Genomic DNA, 25,956 nt, shown 5'->3' on the forward strand with positions numbered 1-25,956 from the left:
CAGGACACCCAGTCCTAGTTCAGTTTAGAGACTTGCAAGATAAAGCTCTCTTTAAAGACACTGGAAGCAAGTAGAGAGGGTGGCCACACGTCTAGAAAGAAAACAGTTTTTCTGTCAGTGAAGCACATTTTGTTTTGGTTCTGCCGAAAAGGAGAAAGTTTTCACCAGAAGAGAAGAAAACAAAACAAAAACAACAAAACCCAAGCAACAGCAATGACAATAAAAAAAAACAAAAAAACAACTAACAAGTAAAAACTCTCATTCCTTCAGCCCACCAGAAAAAAACCCCAACCAAACAAAGAACAGCTTTGAAAAAAGTTTATAAGCATTAGAAAAGCCCTTTACCCAGTGCTAACTTCATCCTATTGACCCAGGGAGATTTAGCATCTACTCTGACAAGTATAAACTGATAACTTAAGCAGAAAGACCCACCACAGTTAGGAAGCAGTTGAAGAAGAACAGGAAAGTCAAAGGCAGCAGAAGTTTTTAGCAATCAGGAGTCTGAAGGCAATAATAAGGAGTTTGGAGAACTGCAGAGAGCCCATTATGCTTCCAATAACAGCCCCAGCTTTCCCCAGGCACACCCTGTGGTCCCTGCTCCTAGTTGCATGTGGTTGTTTTCAAACAGCAGCTGTTCTTCCAGCCCTACCAAACAATCTCCATGGCCACAGTTTAAACTGACTCACAATTTGCGATGCAAAGACTAAACCCATGAGCTGTGTTTCTATGCATTTTTTTATTTGCAACAAGAGGTTTTTCCTTTTCAGTTGAAGAAGACCGAACACCAACTCCTGCAGGAGAAGAAGCCGGGCCCGGACCGGTTTAGCTGGGCCCAGTTGGTCACTTGCCGGTGGTGTACTTGGTGACGGCCTTGGTGCCCTCGGAGACGGCGTGCTTGGCCAGCTCGCCGGGCAGCAGGAGCCGGGCGGCCGTCTGCACCTCCCGGCTGGTGATGGTGGCACGGTGGCCGTACTGGGCTAGGCGTGAAGCCTCCGAGGCCAGGCGCTCAAACATGTCATTGACAAAGGAGTTCATGATGCTCATGGCCTTGGAGGAGATAGCGAGGTCAGGGTGCACCTGCCAGATGGGAACCAAACACCATCTCAGTCTCAAACGCACATCACTCTGGAAGGACTGGGAGCCCCATTCCCCATCCCAGACAGGGCACTCTAACTCCTGAACCACCTGTAACTGCCAACCTAAAGGTTTCAAATCATGGACCACTTTAAACTCAGGACAGGCTCCCAAAACGCTGCAGGAGCTTTGGGATTGCATTGCCAGAAGCCTTCTCACAATCCTCATGAAAAACACAGCTGTGAGGGGTGCAAATACTTCAGTCTCTCAAGTCCTAATTACTGGCTCATGCTGACAACCGTGGCCCAGAAAATTCATGGCCACTTCCAAAAGTGCTCTCATCTCCCTCATCAAAAATTGCCAGACAGCTACTCACGGGGCCAGAAGAAGCTGTTTCTACTGTACTGACTTCCATGAAATTACTTTTTCAGGCAGAACTAAGCACTGGAGCTCATTCCCTCTAGCAAAAAATTTCTGCTCTAGATCCATCTCTACTACCCCTAGAATCCACACCCTCAACTTCTAAGCTTCAGCCAGGGCTCTCCTGTACCTGCACTTACATGTTTTTTCTTTCCCTACCTCTCTAAAAACTCAGATTTTTCTTCCTTACTCTTTATGGTGTTAACACACAACCGGCAGGAGTTACTTTATGTACAAAGCAGTTTCTAGCAGAAAAGAACTCACCTGCTTCAGCACTTTATAAATGTAGACTGAAAACACTTCCTTTCTCTTAGGCTTCCTCTTAGATCTTTTTTCCCCAGAAGCAGTAGCATGATCATGTTTCTGTTTCTTCAAAGGTTCTGAGCTCATCTTAACCTCCAACAGAGCAACCAACAAGTGCTGCAAGACTGGTCATATAACACCAGCAGCTATTACTGCAACCAGCACTGGTTATATAGGCAGCAGAACATACCCTGCCTCAGCTGCAGCCCCCAAGGAGCAGGACAGTTACACACCTGTGGCTGATGATTCCACTTTGCACTAAATGAAAAGCAGCTGGCTGGAGAGGAGCTTGGAAGTGTCAGATTCAACTAAACTTTCAGACCTGAGAAGTTTGAGTGTAACCTGGGCAAAGAGGGGCAAGAGCAGAAGCATTTGATTTACAGGGGACAAAATTACCAGAGAAGAGCCATTCCCAGGTCCAAAAGGTGTTCGGTGAAAGGAGGGATCTTGCTTTGGTGCAAGGCTGTGGATTGGAGCACTCAAAATACTCCAGAATAGTATGGAATCACATCTGTGCTCGGGAACAGGTAATGCCATCAGGGGAAACCCAGTAACTGCAGGAAGCATTGGTCTTGAGATGAAACAACAGCACTGTAAACAGCCTACCAGCCAAATTTCCCCTGCTACCTAGCCTGCTCTTGAGATCCCACCTGCTGCACACAACAGGGCCTGGAATGTCAGGTGCGGGGCACTGGGAGGGCTGACACCCCAAGTGTGCATTTGATCTGTCTTGGAAACCAGTGATTACACTAACGAGGGTAAATGTGACACAGAATTTAGGCTTAGCCAGGAAAAATGTGCAGCAACACAACAGAGACATGAACAAAACAGAGTTTTCTGTGCTTTGGAGAGAAAAGGAATGTCCACTTTTATGAAATGTCCACTTTTATGAAAGAATGTCCGCTTTTATGAAATGCCTATAGTGATGCCTGCTGAAAGTGGACATCACTACAGGCAGTCCATAAAAGACTGATGCCAGTACGCTTGTTTGGTGGGGGAACACACCAGGGTCTCTGTGCTGCCATGTGGAGTCTCCTGCTCAGGTACGCACATAATACTGGCACATCCTGAGCAAATCACATCTTCCAAAGAGTGAGCCTGGGAGACCTACTCATCAGTCAGTGATTCTGCTGTGCTTGTGCAGCCTACAGTATTTCACTGATTTTTTTATTCTCAGCCTGTCCTCATGGGGAGGCACCTGATTACCCTCCCCTTGTGCAAATAATGGTCACAGTGACAAGGGGCATCAGTGCCACAGTGAGGTTCTTGCTCCCAGAAACTGAAACATTACTGATCAGGCAGTACAGGCTGGAATGGTCATGTCAGTGCATTTGTGAAGGAGAATGGCCTTGTGGAGACACATGCTAGTGGGATCCCCTTGAAACAGGAGTGACTAATACTGGGAGTGAGGAGCAGGAGACATCACCACTTGTGCTTCGTAAGGGGCCATGCATTGTCAGGGAACAGTTCAGGGCTCTCCCCTCTGAGGGACGTTCCATCATCTTCCTTGTAATGGGAGCTGTGTTACCTCGGTCTCAGGTCACAGCACACAGGGAGGAACTCTCATGCTGAAGGAGCTAGGAGCTGTTGTATCCCTCCCCAGCTGCCGCCCTATTTGTGATACACTACATTACACAGTGATAAACACACAGCTGTCTTTAAAAAACAAAACCAAAACAAACACAAATAAACAAAAAACTTTTAGTTGGAAGGGAGCCCGTTAGTGGGGGAGCAACAACTGGTCACTCAGCATCTCAGCATTAGGCACAGGGAGCCTTTACACACCAAGGGTGGAGGCTCGTCCACTGAGGAGTACCGTCAGCTTTGAACTCTCAGGTTTGGAGGATTACCATCTGCTTCCCGGGACCGCACGTGCTAGAGGCTGTACGTGCTGCTGTGCGCCGGGCCCGGCTCATCCCGCTGCTGGTTTTGTGGCGCATGGATCTGCTCACGGCACACACACAAGGGAATCCCACAAGCCTGCACCTGCTACTTCTGGCTGTGGCTGTGTTAGAGCCAACCTTTCTTTTGGATAACAGGCAAATGGGACTGTGCAGATCACTTCTACAGAAATGACCATCCTAGCAACTAAGGAGTAACTCTGATAATTTACTGATAGTTTTGCTTTTCTGCAAAACCAGAACATTCTCAGCTGAAACAGCTTGAAGCGGCACTGTCCCAGCTTGTGGCTGTCTCTGAGATCAGTGCTCCAGGACATGTGTCTGCCACAGCTGCTTCAGCACGGGCACCCAACGGTCACCACAGAACAAATCGAGGTTAAATCAAGGCTGATAAAGCACATTTATAGATTCCATTTAACAAGCCTTGGCCTACTGTGATGCCTAGTGCAGCTACAGCTGCTTTTGCTTTAAACATGTATCTGTGGTCCTTGTTTATACATCAGAGGGGTGTCTGCATCTGTTCCGTTCCTCTCTCTTTGCAGCAGCAGTACAGGTGCACAGGTAACAGTGCTCTCCTCGGCTCCATGAGCTACAACAATGCTCCAACTACTGCCCATCGTGCTGGCCGTCATCCGAGTGTCCCCAGGCCATTTTCAGGACTTAACATTCCCAAGGAACTCAGTGTAATATTGTATCCTGCATTTATTACCCCAGATCTGAAGTGCAGTGAAACATATTGTTACCAAATCTTTGGCAAGGAAGAGCGGCACAGGACAAATAGCTCTAGCTTCAGTCAGGACTCTTAGAACTCTCCTTCTCAGAGCTACTTTGCAACTTTTTCAACTCACCAACACTTCCGGCAGCCTAGAGAGCAGAGCAAACAGATATGCATCAATCTCTTAGTGTTTGTGACCCATCAGTCTTTTGAGTAATCACTTCCCTGTCATTTTTTGCTCCCTTGCTCTACCTGATAACTTTCAAACCCTCCACTGTGAGATATTAATCCAAGTGACATTTACTGCCATCTAGACCTTTCTGCAGAACTAACTTGCAAGCACTTATACTAATTGGCATTATTTTCCCAGAAAAGGTGTTATTTTTCTCCTCTCAGATCATTACTAGAACCAGTGAAAAACCTGAAGATCCTATTTGATCTACTGAAAGCAGCTCACGTTGTGACACTTGTCCTGCCCTATGGAAGATGCTCAGCGCTTCCACAGCAGCAGTCACAACTTGGATGGGCCCTTTGGGAAAGAAAAATAACAAAATACTCAAAAAGTCAAAGTCAGTCAGCGGACACCAAAGAAGGCATTGCATGGGACCACAATTCCTTAGTTCGTCCTGTCCTTCCATTCACCCAGCAACTTGCACTGCTGGACAGGTTGCTGGGCTACACAAACGTTTCCTGTGACCAGTGCTGCCACTCTGTGTCAGAAGTAATTAAAACAATGACACATAACAAAAAAGCTATTAAGTTCGATTAACTACCCACCTTTCTCTTTAGTACCCTTTGATAATAAATTAAACGTATTTTATTCAAGCTTCTGTGGCTTAGGGAGAGGTTTGAACACCAACTTTTCCAAAAATCTGTTACTGAGAACAAAAATAAGTTAAACTACAGTTGATTACTCTTTAGTTAAACCTGAAAGGAACGAGGAACTAATTCATAGTCCAAAAATTCCTGCATTATTGAGTCTCATCATTAGACAACTCAAGGTGAAGCAAATGCCACACCTGAGCCACTGTTGGTGAGAACACACGCTAGTGGTTCCATAGATCTATGTTCTGTCTCCAACACTGATCTTCAGAACATTTTCAAGTTGTGTCTGTCGCCGTCTACAACAGAGGCATTCGTGGGTTGTTGTGTGACTCACTGGAAATGCAGCATTCAGTCTGGCTGAGCAGAGGTGCCCCAGGTGTGAGGACCCTGCTCACTGCTCAGTGCCTCCACAGCTCAGTACTCACCACTTCACATCTCTCAAGTTCTGCCCACAGCTTTGATTGTACTGAGGAACTGAACATAGGAAGGGCTGATCTCACTCAAAGCTCAGCACTTGCTGACTCACCCCAGCACACCCCACCTACCAGGGCTCACAAAACAAGACAAGATTGTTTTTCTCTCTTTATTGACTGATGGATTATCGGGCAGATCTGTAAATTACACTGTTAAATAATAGTTAAAAACAAACCAAGGCCAGAGGAGTTTGAAGTGAAGTATCTAAACTGAAGCAGAAATTGGGAAGGAAAAGGCAGAAGAAGCTGGGCTGGGGTCTCCACTTGTGTATCACTGCAGCGTGGACACCCCGATGGCCACCGTCATGACCCCAAGCCAACAGATTTCCAAGGCCTGGCTCAGATGGGACATTGCCTAATAAGGAAACAGTTGCCCACACGTAGCCAGATCAGGAGAGAACAGCTCTGTCCAGACACAGAGGTGCAAGGCAAGTCGAGGGGAAGCAGTATTGCAGCAATCCTAGAACACAGCCAGAGAGAGCAGCAGTTCCGCTCCTGCCGGGGCAGGCGAGTCGCGTGGCCCCACCGGAACGCGGGCTGGAGGCTCCTCAGCTCACACATTGTGGGTCCGTTTGGTGAGCTGTGGGTCCTCATCCACCAGCTTCGACTTGAGATGCTCCTTGTAGGCAAGGATGTCCCCTTGCCACTTGGTGATTGTCTGCTTCTCACAGACCCAGATCTCCTGTGCGACCTGAGCGCAAACACACGGGGAGCAAGAGAAGGCGGAGGGGGAGGAGGAGAGAGGTTTGCAGTACAAAATTTTATAATCTTACCAAAATTATAAAGTTAACTAAAAACTACTCTCTGAAGTCTGACAAGAAAAGTTTGATAACTATCACATTTAGACTACCAAAGAAAAGTATCTACAGGGAAACAACTTCCTTGGTGTTTTCCACATAATTTATACAAGATTTTAGAACTGAAAATCCTAGGCCCCTCTGTATTTCTGATTTTGTTCATGGACTAAGATGAAAAGCTTTTCTTGCTAAATTGGTAACTGAAACAAAAGTAGTTCTTAACCCGAACTACTTGGATCTATCACAGTGAAAAATAAAATCATACCTGAACTTGCAGCCAAAGCTATAGCTGAGAGATCAGTACTTGACATTTGTGGTGGTTTTTATTTAAGTACCTAATGTTTTCCTGGGCTAGTTCAATAATTGTTTAACATCAACACAGTAAGGGAATCGTGACTTTTTTTTCACTCACCCATCTTTTTGGGATGAGTAAGCTCCAGTCAGTTGAAAACACTTTGTTTTAATTACTAAAATGTTAGAAAGGTTCTCTGACAAAACTCACAATTGTCCTTACCTGTTGGATGAGTCTGAAGTCATGGCTGACAAGCATCATTCCTCCTTCAAACTCATTTATAGCATCTGCCAGTGCATCTATGGTTTCTATGTCCAGGTGGTTGGTGGGCTCATCCAGGAAGAGCATGTGAGGGTTCTGCCAGGCCAGCCAGGCAAAGCACACACGGCACTTCTGCCCATCAGAGAGGTTCCTGATGGGGCTCACCTGCCCAACACACACATGGCTTGCAGCTCTGCAGTGACTCGACAGCCTGCCACCCTGACCCAAACTACTTGGGTCTCACCTTGGGCTCCCAGCAGCTCCATGACACAAGACAAGTGTTCAGTGACCTACACTAACCTTCTCCCAACCAGGGAAGAAGGGAATTCCAGGGGCTTCTGAAGGACCGTACACAGCGAGGCCCAGCTCGTGCCAAAGGTGTGTAAGGATAGCTAATTGGTCTGCCTGGTATTCATGGACACAACACTCAAACTACTGTCAACTTCTGCAGTGACAAATGCACAAAACCAATGTAAAAATTAACGCTGAACTGCAGCGATGTGGACAACTGTCACACACAGGATGTGCCATGTACAGGAGCATGTTATGCTTGGACTTAGAGCACCATAGGTGAGCCCACTCTCCTGTCTGAACCAAGTCTGAAACAGCTGAGAATCTTCTAGCACTTCTGCCTGGTATTCATCTCGGAAATAAGAGAGAAGCAAAACAGTTCAAATTATAATTAAAACATGCTCAGGTCTAGCACTATACCAGAACTTGCTTTCTTTTCACCTAGAGTCTGAGGAGGTCACCCCTTCCAACCCACACATTACTGTGATCCAAAGAAAGGTCCCATTGAGCTGTGAGGGTTTTTTTTCTCCAATTTCAAAGTCAGAGATGGAAAAAGCATTTTGATGTGGTGGCGTGCCATGCTGCATACTGTATCACACTGTCAGGTATCAGTAGAGTAACAGAAAACACAGGACCTCCACTCCCCTATTGAACAAAAAGCAAACCTCAACAGCTCGTACTCACCTGCTGCTTCCCTGTAAGACCGTATCTGCCAATGATTTTCCTCATCTCCTCCTTCTCCTTGATCTCTGGGTAGCATTTCAGCATGTACTCCAGGGGTGAGAGGTCTAAATCCAACTGCTCTTGCAAGTGCTGACAGAGAAGACAAGTCATCTTCAGGCTGTGCATGCCAACTACTTCACGCCCTAAGCCCTACCCCCCTTGCACCCCTCTGGTACCAGGTGAGCAGCAGACATGAGCCAGTAATGCCACCCACAGGACAGCCTCTGTGCCAAACTGTTAGGGAATAATTTCCATTTCAGGAACAGGAATGCTGCTTCAGAATACGAGGCTTGTCCACCACCAAACACAAGGCAACCAGCTCTGCCATAGCAGGTGGGAGACTGAAAAGGAAGGACCACAACCAGCCTCTTTGCAGGGTAAGAATATGAGCTGGAGACCATTCCATGGAACAGTTCCTTCCCCCATCTCCAGACACAGAAAGGCAGCAGTGGGAGAAGCTTTAGAAGCAGAACTAGAGGGGCAAGGTTCCTCCTTCCTGACAGCTTTTTCCTAAGCATTCTGTTTCCCTGGTGGCTGCTGTAGGGAGTACCTGGTGGTATCTGCCAATCTTCACATGCGAGTGCTTGCGAATCATCCCATCTGTGGGCAGCAGCTAGAAGAGGAAGATAAAATCATTTCACCAGGAAATCTCTCCTCTTGCAGTATGCCAGAAATACAGAATCCAGCCATCTCCAGTCTGGCACGGGAGAGGATGTCTGAACAGGTAATATGAGAGAAAAAGTTTTATGTTTCAACAAGACCATAGCACTTCTAAGGCCTGACCAGGGTGTTCTGGCAAGGAAGTGCACTTTGTTGAAGACTATCCCAAAAGTAAAGGCCCAGAGCAGGGTAGACAGTGTACGGAGCAAACCTCTCCTGTGAGTAGTTTCAGCAGTGTTGACTTTCCAGCTCCATTGGGTCCAACAAGAGCTACACGAGTATCCAGGTCGATCCCAAACTCCAGGTTATTATAGATCCATGGCTGCAAATCACAAAAACCGTGAAACACTACACCTCTTCAGTACTCTCCAGAACTCCCCTGCTGCACCTGTAATGCTCTGTCCCCAGCAGGCCCAGCATTAGCACTGCCAAGAACTTTGTTCCATTAGTCATACGCTGCAGACCCCTCAGGAAGCTCAGCCAAAAGTCTCCCACCCCCAAACAAGGCATGAATACAATTGATCTCTATATGCATACTCCCATACTCACCCCATCCTTGGTGTATCTGAAGCTGACATTCTGCACCATGATGACAGGAGGGGGAATTTTCCCACAGGGCGGAAAGTAGAATGATAAAGTCTGTTAACAGAGAATATCCACCTGTGAGACACCCTGGAACATGGGACAGCCCAGTCATTCCAGTATAACCATGCCTCGCTACCAACATCAGCTGTAGACCAAGGCACCAGATTGTGACTTTTTATAAGCCCTTCTCGCAACTTGCTCAGATTTATTCTGATGAGCTGCTTGCAAGCTCATCTGCTGTCTAACAAATCCCTGTTTCTTTCCCTTTGAAACAAGTGGGTTTGTACTCTTTACACAAGTGAAAGCTGTACTGAGTATCTCCTCCCATCTCCTATGAGCCCTAGGCATTCCTTTCTGATTTCTGTATCTGCAAAACAGCCTTATTGATATGACAACTCTATTTCCCTCCTCTAGAAAATCCCTCCTCCTTTTCTCATTGTTCAGCATTCTCCATGCTGAGTACAGAGATCCTTGGCATCAGGAAGGGTATCTCATTCTTGCTACCAGCTCTGTCAGCCATTCCTGCTGTCTGCTGAAGATCCTTCTACTCCTGTACTCCACGTTTCAAATACAGATCTCTAGATGCTATCCCATGTCTGATCCTACCTTATCATTCACAACTCTCTCTGTCAAGCCAGAAGCCATCATTTTTTGAAGGGTCTTCTCCTTGCTCTGAGCTTGCCTGGCCAGCTTCGCACTACCATGGCCAAATCGTGCAATATAATTCTGCAAAAAAAGAGTTAGCCAAAAGCCACAGTGATAAGGCTGACAAGGGGGACGCACACTAAAAAGGTAGGAAGCTACTCATGCAGCTAGGCAGCTACCTTCATATGAGCGATCTGATCTTGCTCCCAGTGGAATCGTTTCATTTGATTTTCTTCTAGCTCTAAGCGAGTCTTTACATACTGGTCATAATTTCCCTGGAAAGAGAGCACGGAACATCAGCTGTGCCCAAAGAACAGCCCCTGTTTCTGCTGGTTACATGGGGCTCTGTTTACCCACCGTGTAGTACTTAAGTTTGCGGTTGTGCATGTGGATGATGTTGGTGCAGACGCCATTCAGGAAGTCCTGGGAGTGGGATATCAGCACAAGGATCCGCTTGAACCTGAGGCACCACATAAGTTATTAGAGACTAAATTAGGAAAAAAAATCCTATTCATTGGCCCTCATAGTGACAAAGGCTTTATATGCATGCTCTGGGAAATTGGCAGTAAAGCAGCTACAACCAACTGCAGTGAGTAAATCCTGCCAACAATTTTCACTGTAGTAAAACACCCTGAACCATTACACAGTCTTCACCTGTTATCACAAAAAGCCCAGAGCTAGCTGCCTACGTGGCAGGTGACTTATGTCACTGATGCAGCTGCCTCCACTGGCATCACGTTTCTAAAAAGTTTCAACCTTTGCTGCTTACTTTCCCCTCAGTACAGACTCCCATCCATTACGCACACTGCATATGGCTCTGCTCCAAATCCATACAACGAGCGGTTAAAGCCTGCCCAAAAGAGGTTCAAAGTTCTTTTCTAAAGCACTTCAGTTCTAAAGCAAGGATGCAAAAGGTTCATCTAAAAGAGCTGATGGAAAAACCTCTGCAAAGGCAAAGCCCTTCTCACAATACAGCTCTTTTAATGCACACCCCATGACCTGAGCTTCCTAACTGTTCCTAAGCTTTTTGCCTTACACCTTAACATTTTACTTTTGTTATGAAAACCAGTCACCTCACACGCTAGCAAAAGATGAAACCAACACACTCAGATATTAGTTCTGTGAAAACAGAAAAATGGTGGGCAGGAAGATGAGCTGGGAGCCAGGTCTGGAAAGCTCACACTACTGGTACAGTACACAATGCTGGTAGACAGGCTGCTAAGGCCTGCACCTGGCCTTAACAAAGCACCTGGGAGTACAAACCAGCATTTCTCATTTCTTCACTGCCAGGGAGACAGGGAATTGAATTGAATTGTTTACCCTTGCATCAAAGAATCTCACACAGCAGCAAGCAGAAGGTGTCACTGGTACTGCAAGAACTATACAGTTAAGCACCCACAAGAACTATACAATTACTCCTGCAGAACTTGCTTACATGCTGACAAGATGTTCACGCTCACATGCTGACAAGCAGAAAAGCACAACCCACAGAAGCAGCAAACTCCTCCATGCTTACGTTTTCAGCTCTTCCTCCAACCACACACAGGCATCCAGGTCAAGGTGGTTTGTGGGCTCATCGAGCAGCAGCATGAAAGGCCGAATGAAGAGCGCTCTGCAAGGACAGGGAAGATGGCAGCATAGGGTAAGTGTAGGTAACCCAAAGCCTCTCAACTCTGCTCTGAGTTCTCAGAATTGTCTGTGGCTCTGCAGTCACGAGCAGGCACGCATTCTCACGGGAGGGAGCCAGCGCTATTCCACTCACCTGGCAAGAGCCACCCTCATTCGCCAGCCACCACTGAAGTCCTTCAGCTTCTTCCTCTGCATGGCTGGTGTGAACCCCAAGCCATGAAGGATACGCGAGGCCCGTGCTTCTGCCTTATCAGCATCCAGCTCCTCCAGGCGTTCATATAACTCCAGGAGTTTTTCACATTCCGCTGAAAGAGAGCCTGCCAGTCAGCACCTTTGCATACTAAGGGCTCTCAGCTGCACTGCTGCACAGCTGGGAAACCTCAGAGTCCCTCTGCTTTACCCCTGTTTAGCCCCTCCATATCCGAGCCTGAGACACTTCTTAAGATACCACATGGAATAACTCATCCAAAGAAGTGTCACCCATACCCATCAGTACAGGGCAGCTGGGCAAAACAGGTACCACAACACGTGAAAACTTCTCCAAGGAACCCAAATTTTCTTTGATAGGGAAGGAAATGGAGGAAATATCCCTTGGGATGCCAAGAAGCTTTACCATCTTCATGAGCTAAACGTTCCGCTTCTCGCTCCAGCATGGCCCTCTCTGTATCCACCTCCATCACACACTGCAGAGGGGTCTTGTCACTGGGAGGCATCTCTCGGGTGAGGTGATAGATGTCAATGTGCTCTGGGATGGGCACTTCTCGCTTCCCAATAGCTGACAGAAGCATGGATTTCCCTGTGTGCAGATAATCACAACGAATTGCTGGATTCAGTGAAATACAATGTCACGGTGAAACAGATGAGATACATCAGATCTCACTGTGTTTCCTTCCTTTTCCAACCTCAGAAAATCCTGGGGAATTTTCTTCCCAAGAGGCCAGAAGAACTGGAAGCAGAACTGGGCAGAGCCCACTGCCTTGCTAGGACTGGCTGCCCTCCTAGCCAAGGCTCACCACCCCAAGGACAGGATTGAGACATAAAGAAGGTTTTTTTGGAAACCACTGCAGTTCAGCCCTTGCCCAGATTTGAGGAACTTTATTTCTGTTATACTTTCTGCTAACCAGATCTGACAGCCAGTATCAGGATCCCAGATTCCGAAGACTTCTAACGTAGAGGAAAGTAATGCACTATTCTGTAAACAACCTGGGTTTTCCTGAAACTTAAACCAGATGGTCACTCTTACTAGCACCTCTCCCATCACACCCATATTCTGCATCTCTCAATGTAGCATCACTTTCTCCAGGGACTGTACAGTTATTTTCCTAGTCAGGCCAAACCACACATTCTCTACTCCTCCGTACTGTACAAGTTCTTTGACCAACACCATCAGCACTGGTTTACTGGCTCTGCTAAGCTAATCAGGCAAACAGGAATCAGGCAGATTAACAGATCCCAGACATCTCACACAACTCTCCACAGAAACAAGATCAAAAGCACAGTCCAGATCTAGAATGCAATCTCAGACTTCTACCAGCAATCCTAGTAACTCCCCTTCCTGGGTGGAGATATGGGAGAACAGAAACTGCTGGGTCCCAGCCATGACTGTCTAACAGCCCTCCTTCTGGTTTCCAGCACTTCCCACCTGCACCTGCCCAGCTTCTCAGCAGCATGACACCTTTACCAAGCTCCAAGGAGCCGTGTTGCTGCCCCTCAGCTTACCAATCCCATTGAGTCCAATCAGGCCATAGCGTCTCCCAGAGTTCAGCTCCAGTTTGGTGTCACTCAGCAGCTCCTGGCCATGAAAAGTCAGTGAGAGGTTGATGATATGCACGTCAGTGCTGTTGGGGTGGGAGGCCAGCACTCCTGTCACAGCTCGGGCAGCAGCTTTCTTTAACTCAAAGTCCTCCAGCTCCTTTGTAAGAGCATCCACCTCTATATGTAGAGAAGACCAAAAGTGTTAATGATTTACAAACAAGGGAAGCCATAAGCCCCTGTAGCAAAAAGCCCAGGACCACATAAACAACTCTCATTTCTATGGAAGAGTTGAGGAGACTCAGATGCAATGACACTCAGCTTTTCAGCTTAGCAGGAGGAAATATATGGTCTAGATGGAACTTCCACCAGCTAAATATCTAAGTGTCATCTAAATAAAACAGGACTATCAGAACTAAGCGAGCAGCCAGAACAGCAAGCTGTTTTCTGAATGTGATGGGATTAACTCCGCCTGCAGGATGGACTAGACTAGAAATACAAAGTGTACAAAGTATTGTCTGAAGGCTTAAGAAAAGGCTTGGCCAGAAAATGAATTGACTAGAAAAATAAACGAAGGGAAGGCTGAGAGTAGAGAAGCAGCAGCAGCATTGAAACAGTCCCTACTAATTTTCTGAGAAGCTACAATGTCCATCTGCATGCTCCCGTCTTTCTTTCCTCCTACAGTACAAGCAAATCATAGCATCACAGAATCCTAGAATGGTTTGGATTACATCTTCTAGAGCATTTAATTCCAAACCTGCTGCCATGGGCAGGGATATCTTCCACTAGAGCAGGTCGTTCCAAGCCCTGTCCAACCCGGCCTTGGACACTTCTAGGAATGGGGCAGCCATAGCTTCTCTGGGCTGCCTGTGCCAGAGCCTCACCACCATCCCTCCTGTCATGCTGACCTTCTGTCACAGGCCAACTTCACTCCTCAGTGAGAGATGCTGCCCTCTGAAGTAGCCAATTGCACTGGGGATCTTGGCAGGCAGTCCTGATTCCAGATTGTGCCAATTCAGAATGATACCCTGGTTGTCAGCATCCAGCCCTTCTGACAAAATCACTCACTCGGCAAAACCACTGTTAATACCATGGCAAATGTGCCTTAGCTGAGGAGCAAAAAAACGTCCCTGGCACCGATACAGGACCCCTTTGGGCAATGCCATAGAGCAGTGACAACAAAGAATGAAGCAGGTGAGCAAACATGGGGAAGGGAGTGTTACACCGATGCATAACTAGCTCAATTAGAAATAGAATCACATGATCTCCTGAACCAGAAGGGACACACAAGGATCATCGAGTCCAAGTCCCAGCCCTGCAGACACCCCAACCATCCCACCCAGTGCCCGAGACTGGTGTCCAAGGCTCCTGAGCCCGGGCAGGGCCGGGGCCGCTCCCTGAGGAGCCCGCCAGCCCTCTGGGGGAAGCCGAGCCTTTTCCCGAGACCCACCCGGACCCCGGCCCGGCCGCCGCCGCTCCGCCCGCCGCCCCGGGCTGCACCAATAGGGAGGCGGTATGCAAATGACCCCCGGCGGGAGCCGGCGATTGGCCGGCTGAGGCCGGGCTGCCCCCGCGCGCGCCGGCAGCTCGGAGCGCACCGGGGCCTCCCGGAGCCCCGCGCTCAGAACCGCGCCGGGGACCCACGGTCAGGAGCGGCCCTTCCGGGGCTCCGGGCCACACACTGAGCGCCTCTTGGCACAGCGCACCGCGAGATGAGCCTGGAACAACCTTGCGGGCTTCCAGGTGAGCTAAAGGAAGGCACAAAAATAAACTCTCCCTCTGTAAGCGTTACTTGCCCAGTTTCATTAAGACCATCAGCTCCCTGTGGCAAAGCCTCTCTCTCTATAACAGGCACAAAACCTCTTTTAGAGGGCAGGTTCTTGGTTTCTGCAAACCAGGTACGTCTCAGAGAAACAGGGGAGCAGAGAGTCAGAGCAAATAGCAGTAAGAGAATTAGTTCAGATGCTACAGTGGTTTCTGCAGCAGGAAAGAAAACTCCAAAGTAAACGAAAACCCCAAAACCCCCAAGCATGTCCGGGCATCAAGTAGATAAAGTGTCTGTCTGAGAGGACCGTCAGCCCCCTCCATCATCACACTGCCATGACTCAAGCGAGGGCCACGGGCATCCTTCATACACATGGCCCATGCGGAGCCCCCAGGGCCCGCGGGTGTCGTGCTCAAGGCAGAGCGGTGCCGAGGGCAGCTACTGCAGCCGCCCGGTTCCACGTAACCCATGCCCGAGGTGTTTCCTCAGAGTATCAATGTCGCGGTTCGTCCACCTGGGACACAGCCGAGCGCACACGGTCCGGCCGGGAACGGTGCCGGCCAGGCCCCTTGCCTGGGGACACGCGGGGCAGACACAGGACCGGCCACCTTCTCACCTGGCAGCACTGTCCCGTTGGCCTCCGGGGGCCGGACTTCCTGCGGCTCCGGCCCGGCATCACCGTTCTCGTCCGGGACCCGGCGCGGCCGCTGCCGGGCCTTAGCCGCCTCCTTCTTCTTGGCCGCCTTCTTCTTGGCCAGGTCGGAGGGCATGGCGCGGGTGGGAGCTACGCCAGAGGGGGCGACAGGCGCCGTTAGGCCGCGCCGATCCGGCCCGGCCCGGATCGCCCCGCCTCTGTTCCCCGCCCCGGCGGCCCCGCGGGCCGGCCGCCTCGGCCCGGAGCACACGGTGCCGCCGGCTACCGCCGAGGTCTCCCGCCCGCCTGCTGCGCTGCCCGCACCGCACCGCCCACCCCGGCCCTGCCCCGCTGCTCCCCGCTCCTGGCTCCCCGGGCCCGCCCGCACCGGCCGCTCGCGCTTTCCTTCTGTCGCAACAGCCCCGCCGCGACCGCGTGCGCGCGCCCCGCCCCCTCGGCGCACCGGCCAATCGCAGCGCGGACCGTCACCGGCGCCGGGCGGCGCGCGGCCCTGGGGAGCGCGGTCCGCGATGCCGCCGCGCCTCCCGGCATGCCGCGCGTCAGCCCGGCCCCGTCCCTGTCCCTGCAGTACTATAGAGGCGCCGGCGGCGCGGGCCAGAGCGGCCGCCATCGATAGCGGAGCGGAAGCGGAAGCGCGCGGGGCGATGTGGCCGGTGAGGTGGCTGCGGCGGAGCGCGGCTGGGCTGAAGCTGCTGTCACTCTCCGCGCCCCCGTTCCGGAACTCCGGCCCGCCCTCTGTCCTGTCACCGGCCTGTGGGTAACAGAGCCCCGGGGCTGCCGTCCCGCGGGACCGCTGCCGCCCGAGCTCCCCGCGCCCGCCATGTCCTGCGGCCGCCCCGTGAGTTCGGCCTGGCCGTAGCTGCCGCGATGCGCCTGGGCGCGGTCCTCAGCGCGCTGCGGCCCGCGCTGCCTCTCCTGCTCGGGCTGTCCCTTGGCTGCAGCCTGAGCCTCCTGCGTGCCTCCTGGAGCCACGGCGCGGCTGAGGAACGGTGCCTGGCACCGGGCCCGCCCGCGCTGCCCGCCCGTGGGGCTCCTGCGGAGGCAGCGGAGGGGAGGCAGGTCCCGGGCCACGAGGACTTCAGGCCCCGGATTGTGCCGTATTACAGAGACCCCAACAAGCCTTACAAAAAAGTGCTCAGGTAAGTTATGTTTTTTTTCTGACCTGGATTTCCTTCAAACAAAATTTTCTCGTGGGAAGTTCTAAATCTTCGTGTGAGTGAACAGGTTCAAAGTGATATTTGCTGTTTAAAACAACTTGTTTAGTAGGAGCTTGATGCACCAAGGCAACGGCAAAGATTGTTACCCTAAGGGGTGCAAGAGACGTGTTCAATAAATTAACCCAAGGGGAAAAAAGTCAGTAAAATCGCCCAAGGAGAATGAGAATATTTCTGGTCAGTACAAGGAGGGTGATTCTGCCCTGGTCAGGTGAGACCCCACCTGAAATGCTATTTCCAGCCTTGGGGTCCTCAACACAAAAAGGACATCAGCTTGTTGGAGTGAATCCAGAGGAAGCCACCAAGATTATTAGAGGAGTGGAGGAAAGGCTGAGAGAATTTGAATTGTTCAGTCTGGAGAAAAGAAGCTTCACCGTGATCGAGCTGCAGCCTTACAGTACTGGAAAGGGAGTAGCCAAGAAAGATGGAGAGAGACTGTGTAACAAGGACGTGGAGCGACGGGGCAAGGGGGAATGACTTCAAACTGAAGAGGAGTAGGTTTAGATTAGATATTAGGAAGAAAGTCTTTCCCATGAGGATGGCAAAGCAGTGGCACAGGTTATCCAGAGAAGTTGTGGCTGCCCCATCCCTGGAAGTGTCCAAGGCTGGGCTGGACAGGGCTTGGAGCAACCTGGTCTAGTAGGAGATGTCCCTATCTGTGGCAGGATGTTGGGACTAGATGATGTTAACTGTCTCTTCCACCCCAAACCATTCTGGTATTCTCTGGTTGTTTTGTTACTTGTGTTTAAAAGAACATGTTAAATTATTCTTCAAAACTTGTTTTAACTGGTCTACTCATTAGGAAAATTTTGATCAATTAATTGTAGTGTATGTGTTAAGGAAATTTTCCTGCCTGACCATCCAGGAACCACTCTGGGCATCACACTGGCACTGCAGTAGGCTGTCACTGTTGGGACCGAGGCTCCTTTGCAGCTGCAGCTCTGGTGACCCAACAGGTGCCTTGCTCAGCTCCTTCCACACCATGCTCATACTGCCAAACAAGTTTCCTTGGCCCCAGGTTTCCTCTAGCAGAGTCCCTTTGGTTTTTCTAAGTATTTCACTTGTGGTGCAGCAACATTATCACAGCTCAGGGTGGTGCCTCTGCGCAGGGATCCCTGACTTTTGTACCCTCACAGTCTCTGTGTATTCTTTTCATATGTTTCCTTATGTGCCTCTTGGTGCAGTGGTGGTTTTTGGTCTGGAGTCTCATTGTTCATAGGGCCCTGCAGGGCTTTGGGCCATTTGTGAGGCCAAAGACCACCACCCATTGCTGGCTCATGGCCTGGGGCTTCAGTGATCTCCCAGCAGCCAGTGCCCTATGTGCAGTTGGTGTACCCTAGCACATCTCAGCCACCAGCACTGGGCTCCTCAAAAATCTTCCCTGTGTTTTTATTGAGCATACCTGCTAAGCTGCACCGTGTACTAAGCTCCAAGTATTTTAATACAGTATTATTACCGTATTATTAGCACCGTGTACTAAGCTCTGTGGTATTTTAATTTTAATTGCACCGGCACAGTTTTCTAGCTCAGATAGATGTGAGATTGTAGCTGTGTTGAAGGAAACAAGTGTTTTTACAAAACGGGATTTTCACTGGTGAGTCTTCTCTTAAAGCTCTATGACTAGGCTTGACTTTTTTGCCCTGGGTAGATTCCAGCCTTTAAAGATTTATCCCGGGTTACCATAATTCTTTGACTTTTTTTCTCCTCCAGCTATTTGTCATGTAGGTATGTACTTCCTTTACAGAACTCGCTACATCCAGACAGAACTGGGATTCCATGAGAGACTGTTTGTGGCTGTGCTGACCTCCAAGGCCACACTGAACACATTGGCAGTGGCAGTGAACAAGACAGTGGCCCACCACTTCCCACGCCTGCTGTACTTCACTGGGCTGCGCAGTGCCAAGGTGCCCCATGGCATGGTGCTGGTGGCCCACGGCGATGAGAGGCCCATTTGGCTCATGTATGAGACCATGAACTATATCCATCAACATTTTGGTTCTGACTATGACTGGTTCTACATCATGCAGGATGACACCTATGCCCAAGCCGAACAGGTCAAGGCTCTGGTGACACACCTGAGTATCAACCAAGATGTGTACCTGGGGCGAGCGGAGGAGTTCATCGGGGGAGATGAGCAAGCCCGTTACTGTCATGGGGGCTTTGGCTACCTGCTGTCCCGTAGCCTCTTGCTTAAGCTCCACCCACACCTGGACAGCTGTCGCAATGAGATCCTTAGTGTGCGCCCAGATGAGTGGCTGGGTCGTTGCATCATTGATTTCCTTGGCATCAGTTGTGTTTCCCAGCTCCAGGTACTACCTTCCTACTCAGGTTTTGTGTTAGCTGAGCCCGGCAAAGCCCAGAATCTTACTCTTTCTCTGCTGCACAGCCAAGTGGCTTTTTTGTGAGTTGCAGCATAAGGAAGGGCTCTCTGCTATGGCAGCATTGGGAAGCTGGCGGGGGGTGGCGTGTGTGTGTAGAATCACAGCTGGGATGTTGAGGGAGAGGGCACACACAGGATTTAATTTTCAGCCTTACTAGCAGGGCTGATTCACAGGTTTTTGAAGGCAGGATAAAGGGATGTTGATAGAGAAGCAAGTGGGAATGCAGTGCAATGTGGGAGGGGAAACTTACCCCTTTTTTTTTTTTCTGGGTACTACAGTCTGTATGGAAAGAGGGTCAGATGTGTGTCTGGGATGAGGAGAAGCTGCTCTGTGAACTCAGGTTCCATGCCAGTCTTTCTGGCTTTTGTCTGCTTTAGGGCCAGCATTATCACACTTATGAACTGGCCAAGAATACTGAACCAGAAAAGGAGGAAGAAGAGGAGTTCCAAGCAGCTCTTGCAGTGCACCCTGTTTCTGACATGACCCTGATGTACCGGCTGCACAAGCAGTTCAGCAGGATCCAGCTGGACAGAGTCTATCAAGAGATCCAGGACCTTCAGGTATGCAGTGGGGGTTACCTGCAAAAACTCCTTGACCAAATGGATTTCCTTAATTTCCAGCACACTGGAGGAAGATCATTGCTTCTGTTTGTGGGCAACTGTCAGCCAGACACAGGCTATAGTATCTTTTCTCAGAAACAGCACTTCTGATACCACCTTACCCAGAACTCCTGGTATGACACTACCCATGTACACGTGTAGGTGGTGAGGTGGGCGTGGGGGGGAGCTGGCCTAGACCTCTTTGAGAACATAGTGGCAATCAGCTTGTTCTCTCTCTTTGCACAGATGCAGATCAGGAACCTGACAGCACTGACCCCTGCAGGTGAGGCAGGTGTGACCTGGCCTGTGGGCATTAACGCCCCATTCCTTCCAAAGTCCCGTTTTGAGGTAATCAGCTGGGACTACTTCACAGAACAGCACCTCTTCTCCTGTCCTGATGGCTCCCCAAAGTGTGAGCTCTCTGGAGCCAGTAAGGCAGACGTCAGTGAAATCATTGAGTCTGCAGTGGAGCAGCTGAACCGTCTCTATCAGCCCCTGCTCCGCTTCAGCAAGCGGCAGCTGCTGAACGGCTACCGGCGCTTCGACCCCACGCGGGGCATGGAATACACCCTGGACCTGCTCTTGGAGGCTGCCACCCAGAAGGGTCACAGTCGTGTTCTGGCCAAGCGAGTGAGCTTGGTACGACCCTTAAGTAAGGTGGAAATCATTCCCATGCCATATGTGACAGAGGCCACACGGGTGCAATTGGTGCTTCCCTTGACAGTGCAAGATCTGGATTTTGTAGCAAACTTCCTGGATATGTTTGCTATGAACACACTGGACACGCATGATAATGCACTGCTGACTTTGCTTTTTATCTACCATCCCTACGATGCCCAGAGAGTTAGTCAGGTGGATGTTTTTGCTGGAGTCAAAGCCATGGTAGGAGAGCTGGAGAAACGCTATGCAGAAGTTAAAATCCCGTGGATTAGCGTTAAAACAGAGGTGCCATCACAAGTGAAGCTCATGGATATAGTCTCAAAGAAGCACCCTGTGGACACACTGTTTTTCTTGGCCAGTGTCTGGACAGAAATCAACATGGAGTTTTTGAATCGCTGCCGCATGAATACCATCAGCAATTGGCAGGTCTTTTTCCCTGTGCATTTCCAGGAGTTCAACCCTGCGCTGGTATACCGTGGTGAGCAGACAGCATCCTCCAACACTGACTTCCTGAGAGACGGGCATTTTGACAGACATTCCTTTGCTGAGGCCTGCTTTTATAATTCTGACTATATGACAGCACGTACCAAGCTCGCAGCCGATATCCTGGACCGAGATGAGGTGCTGGAGAGCATGGAGGTATTTGATGTCTTCCTCCACTATTCTGGCCTGCACCTGTTCAGGGCTGTGGAGCCAGGGTTAGTGCAGAAATATACACTGAGGAGCTGCAATCCCCGTCTCAGTGAGGAGCTGTACCACCGCTGTGTGCTCAGTAACTTGGAAGGACTTGCATCCCGCTCACATTTAGCCATGGCCCTCTTTGAGCAGGAGCAGGCCAACAGCACTTGAGAGATGAGAAATATTGAGAGCTTCTCAGCACCTTAACACTTGGCACTTTCCATCCCCTTTCCAGCCTTGCCATGGGTGAAGGGTATGTGAGGTCAAGGGAAGAGGAAGACTTCCCCAGACCCACCCTGTGGCACATGGGCTATGGAATGAGGCTGTTTCAGTAGAGGGGGGTTGGTGGGTTTGGTTTGTTTTTGTTTTTATTTTTTAAATAAATTTGATTTTCTTTCCAGGCAGAATAATGTCATCACTTGTAAACTTTGCAGCCTCCGTGATGAGGGAGGTAAACAAGCTGTAGAATGGACCTTGCTTAAAGCTATGTGATTCGGATGAGCAGTGCAGGGAGAGAGTGAGTATGAGCTGTGTACTTGGACAAAGTTGCCTTGACTGTGCTACTCTCAGGGCTGTTGCTGCACCCTCCTGTGTGCTTATGTGTTTCACTTTTTCAAGAAGCATAAACAGAGCTTGTCTGGTTTAGCTGGACAAAGCTATTCAACCACTTTCACTTCGGTGGTTTTGGCTCTTCCAAAGCTGCAGAGTGGTTCCAGTTTAAGTATCTTGGCGAAGGAGACTCCGTAGTCCCTCCCAGCGGTATGTTGCAGTGGATAGTAACCTTTACAGTTCAAAACTTCTTTCTCCTGTTTAAATGAAATTTCTTGCGTTTCAGTTTGTGCCCATTGCTTCTCTCAGCATCACTGGAGGCCACTAAGCAGGAGCTGTTTGTGTCCCTGAGCCTGCTCCAGACAAAACAGTCCCAGCTCTTGCAGTCTCACTGTTAGGACAAACACTTCCATTACTTAACATTTCCACATCCCTTTACTGGACTAACTCCAGTATGTCCATGTCTGTCTTGTATTGGGAAGCCCAGACTGGACACAGCACTCCTGGCATGTCTCACTTATGCTGAGGAGACAGGTCATTGTCTTTGACCAGCTGTCCTTCTGCTGCGGCCCAGGATGCAGTTGGCCACCTTTGCTCCGAGGGAATGCTGTTGGCTTATGTTTAGCTTGGTATCCCCCAGGACCCCACTAATCCTTTTACTTTTTCAGCTTTCCAGCATCATCTCTTCAGCCAACATCCCAGAAATCAAAGCCCAAAACCCTGATATGAATTAGTGAATTTATGTGATAAGCTGGCAAGTGTGACTGGCCCTGTTCGTCACTGCTGAAGGAGAGAGGTTGTATTTGTTACATTCATCTCATGAGGTGAGCGAGCTGAAGGTCTGGTGTCGGCATCAAAAAAGATGCTGAAAAATTAAGAAAGCTTAAAGGAAGTATTCAAAGTCAGGAACATTGGTTCAACTTGGATAGAAATCTCAGATTTGCTTATTTAACAAGTAAGGCATGTCTCAGTTACATTTACATGGGAAGAACACAGATCTCTTACGCCTTATGGGGATGTGTGTTTATTGCTAAGTGTACAAAGCAGAGCAACACAGAGTCCCCAGGCAGGTGCAAAGAAGAGCCCTTTATTGCAAAATCCAGGCCTTTTTAAGCAGTTAGGCTGTTATCCATTACATTCCATTTTAGCATAACAAATGTAATTCAACTAACCACCGTACACCATGATGCGAACATGTAATGGTTATATAACTTGTTTTTCTATCTCCAGTTCAGATGAGTCACTTTCCTTTAGTCCTCTTCTACTCAGCTGAAGTAGCAGGCCTGGGTCATGATTTTACAAGATTTACAAGGCCCTGATGTTATAAAGCTTTACCTGTATGCAACATCAAAGCATGCATTCACAGAATGAGGGCAAGGGCAATTACCTGGGAAACAGTTTATTACTATGCGGGTTGTTCTGCACGAGGAGGTCCTGATCCCTTATGATCCAAGTAGGAAAGAGACTCAGGCTGTGTAGGGCGCTACTCAAAATACAATGTGTTAAAGCTAACACGATAGAATAGTGTACATCATGTCATATCCTTTAGATGTGGGGAACCCCAAGTTCTGATCCACAGAACTCTGATCCACACCCAGTATTCCCTGCAGACACCACCTGCAGTGCTGGTTCTCCCTTTTTTGCCATTAGAGCCATGATAAGAGTGCAGAAAAACAACTCTGTCATTCCTTCTGTCCGACAGAAAGGATGTTTGCATGAGAATTTTTTGCCTCACTGTTAGACAAAGCCAGGCCATATGAGTGGCAGAATGGCTGGGCATGACCAAGAACTGCCCACAGGCATTTCTGTATGATGAGCTGGCTGAGACTGTGTGGTGGGCAAGGGATTTGTGCAGCAAACCCAGGTCCGACTGTTGTCCTGTGAGCAGCACAGGCCTGTGTGTGCTCAGATTAATGTCTCCTTGGGATGCAGCAACTGCCAGGTGGGATCACGTGCCTTGTGCCATGGCAGAGATGGACGGAGTGAGAACTTCGATGCTTCTCACCTTTGGGATGGTGTGCTCATCTTGAATGCAAAATAGATTCTGGTGCATGAAAAATAACATCCTCATGTCAGCAAGGATGCAGAGCTTGTAATTGTAGGTTTCAGTACAGTGTAATATCCAAGGAGAATTCCTTGGGTCATTGTTCTACATAACACATCTGGAAGCACTGGCAGTGGACACTGGGTGCTGCAAGAAACTAAGTAAGCAGCAGATCTTCTGCACAGGGACACAGTGGGTGTCATGCCACCACGCTGAGCATTATCTGTGAGAGATGCAGGAATTGGCTGTCAGGAATTACTGATTGAGAGCTGTAGGGGATGTGACAAGTGGGGGTGTCTGGGATGTAAAATAAGCTGCTGAAGGAAAGTGTTTGAAATTACATAAGGTAAGCAAGAATTATTGATGAGTCCTCATTAGAGAAGAAAGAGAATAATTGGAAACAGGATAGTGAGATTTGATGGATGTAACCCAAAAGCCAGGAATGTTGTTGCCAACTTGTTGGCAAGTCCCTGCCTGTGTCAGAGCATGTTAGGTGACAATGCAACACTACACAGAACTTAAAAATCTTACGAGCATCTTGTATCTTGGGAGAAACCTGAGGGAAGCTGGAAGCTGATTCTTCTGTTTTTTACAATCCAGCTCTGTAGGAAAGGAAAAGGAAAGGAAAGGAAATACTGCCAGCAAACTGCCCAATCCATAAGCTGGGGATTCTGGTTTTTACCTGAGGGGTAGTTCTCCAGCCAGTGTTGTTTCACACTTGATTATTTGGAAGCAAATATAAAATCTCTACAAATAAAATTGGCAGATTTTGTAAAAATATGCAAAAAAGTCATGAAGAGAAGATAATAGTGAAGGAGAGTGTGTGGAAGAGTAAGGCTCTTCACATAGACTTTTGTCTTAGAACAGTCAAATGCAAGCTTACGTGCTTGGGGAAGATGGTGTATCACTCCTCCAGAGAGGACTGCATGTTAAAAAAAGGTAGATCTGTAAAGAAATTGAGTGTATTGAAGTGCAAGCAGCTTCATTTTTCTTGGACCCACTGTTTTAGACACTAAAATCCAGGCTCTGTCCCAGCCCTGTATAGATTTAAGACATGATATTACAAATCTTTACAGGCAGACAATCTGGGGGAAACAGATGCTATTGATGTGCGACAGCAAGAAGGGTCCTGGTGGCATAGCACACAGCCTATTTTTAAGGCTTCTAGGGAACAGAGAAAAGAAGAGAAACATTTGAGGTTCACGAAACTTATCTGAAGATTTTAAGAAGTATTTTGCAAAGTGAGATGCAGAGCTCTTGTAGTTGTAAGACAAGGGGTAATGGCTTTAAGCTGGGTTTAATGGTTTTAAACTAAAAGAGTAGGTACAGACTAGATGCAAGAGAGACCATTTTTAAAATCAGGCTGGAAAAGCACTGGCACAGGTTGCCCAAAGAACCTCATCCATGGAAGACTCCAAGGCCAGGCTGAACGGGGCTTGGAATGACTTTATTGACCTTATTATGAGTTGGAGATGTCCCTATCCATGGCAGGGTGGGGCTAGATGGCCTTTAAAAGTCTCTTCCCAACCCAAACCTTCCTATGATTCTATGATGTCTTAGCATGTTTGTGAGTGTTCTGATTAGGGTGTGTGACTACGTGCACTAAATGAAAACACTGGATACTAAGCAGTCTTTAGTTGTCCAAGGGTAAGGCATGATTAATTCCATGCAACAGATTAATTCCAAAGGAAAACAGGCACATGCTTGCCATGCTGAATGTGAGTAGCTAGTGGAATTACAGTGGTAACTTTCCCAGTGTGCTGCAATTTACTTGGTTTGTGTAACAGATCATTGGAGGCAAGTGTGAAATTACTTGTCAAATGTAAGTGGGCAGAATAAGTCCTTGTCAAATGTTAGTGAGTAGAGTAAGTCCTTCATGGCCTTAAATTTCATAGCTGTCACTATATAGTAGATGAAATTTGCAAAAGAGAAATCAATCAAAGGCTGTTAAACACAAAGCCAACATCTCTGGCACAGCAGGTCTCTGAATTAAAAATCTGTAAGAGCTAGGAGAGCTACCAGGGAGGGAACACTCTTTGTCTACCCTATTTTTTGTGATTTTTTT

The 25,956-nt window shown here is 48.8% G+C and overlaps 3 protein-coding genes across 3 annotated transcripts; 1 reads left to right on the forward strand and 2 right to left on the reverse strand.

The window, feature by feature from the left end:
* Positions 1–717: 717 nt before the first annotated feature.
* On the reverse strand, positions 718–1,957 carry LOC120751818 (late histone H2B.L4). The gene is made up of 2 exons (XM_040062234.2): positions 1,759–1,957; positions 718–1,077 (listed from the first exon to the last, which is right to left on the reverse strand). The coding sequence occupies exons 1-2, from the start codon at positions 1,882–1,884 to the stop codon at positions 841–843; spliced, it is 363 nt and encodes a 120-aa protein (XP_039918168.1). The 5' UTR covers positions 1,885–1,957; the 3' UTR covers positions 718–840.
* A 3,850-nt stretch (positions 1,958–5,807) lies between these two features.
* Positions 5,808–16,193, reverse strand: ABCF2 (ATP binding cassette subfamily F member 2). The gene is made up of 15 exons (XM_040077386.1): positions 16,134–16,193; positions 15,728–15,895; positions 13,314–13,526; positions 12,208–12,390; positions 11,728–11,899; positions 11,482–11,577; positions 10,323–10,425; positions 10,145–10,240; positions 9,927–10,046; positions 9,285–9,374; positions 8,947–9,057; positions 8,626–8,688; positions 8,037–8,165; positions 7,023–7,226; positions 5,808–6,402 (listed from the first exon to the last, which is right to left on the reverse strand). Exons 2-15 carry the CDS (start codon positions 15,879–15,881, stop codon positions 6,265–6,267), a joined length of 1,872 nt encoding a protein of 623 aa, XP_039933320.1. The 5' UTR covers positions 15,882–15,895; positions 16,134–16,193; the 3' UTR covers positions 5,808–6,264.
* Positions 16,194–16,391: 198 nt separating this feature from the next.
* CHPF2 (chondroitin polymerizing factor 2) lies at positions 16,392–21,698 on the forward strand. The gene is made up of 4 exons (XM_040082788.2): positions 16,392–16,905; positions 18,725–19,289; positions 19,739–19,921; positions 20,207–21,698. The coding sequence occupies exons 1-4, from the start codon at positions 16,634–16,636 to the stop codon at positions 21,467–21,469; spliced, it is 2,283 nt and encodes a 760-aa protein (XP_039938722.1). The 5' UTR covers positions 16,392–16,633; the 3' UTR covers positions 21,470–21,698.
* Positions 21,699–25,956: the final 4,258 nt, after the last annotated feature.

The sequence above is a fragment of the Hirundo rustica genome, chromosome 1 (genome assembly GCF_015227805.2).
Source record: "Hirundo rustica isolate bHirRus1 chromosome 1, bHirRus1.pri.v3, whole genome shotgun sequence".
NCBI classification, from domain to species: Eukaryota; Metazoa; Chordata; class Aves; order Passeriformes; family Hirundinidae; genus Hirundo; species Hirundo rustica.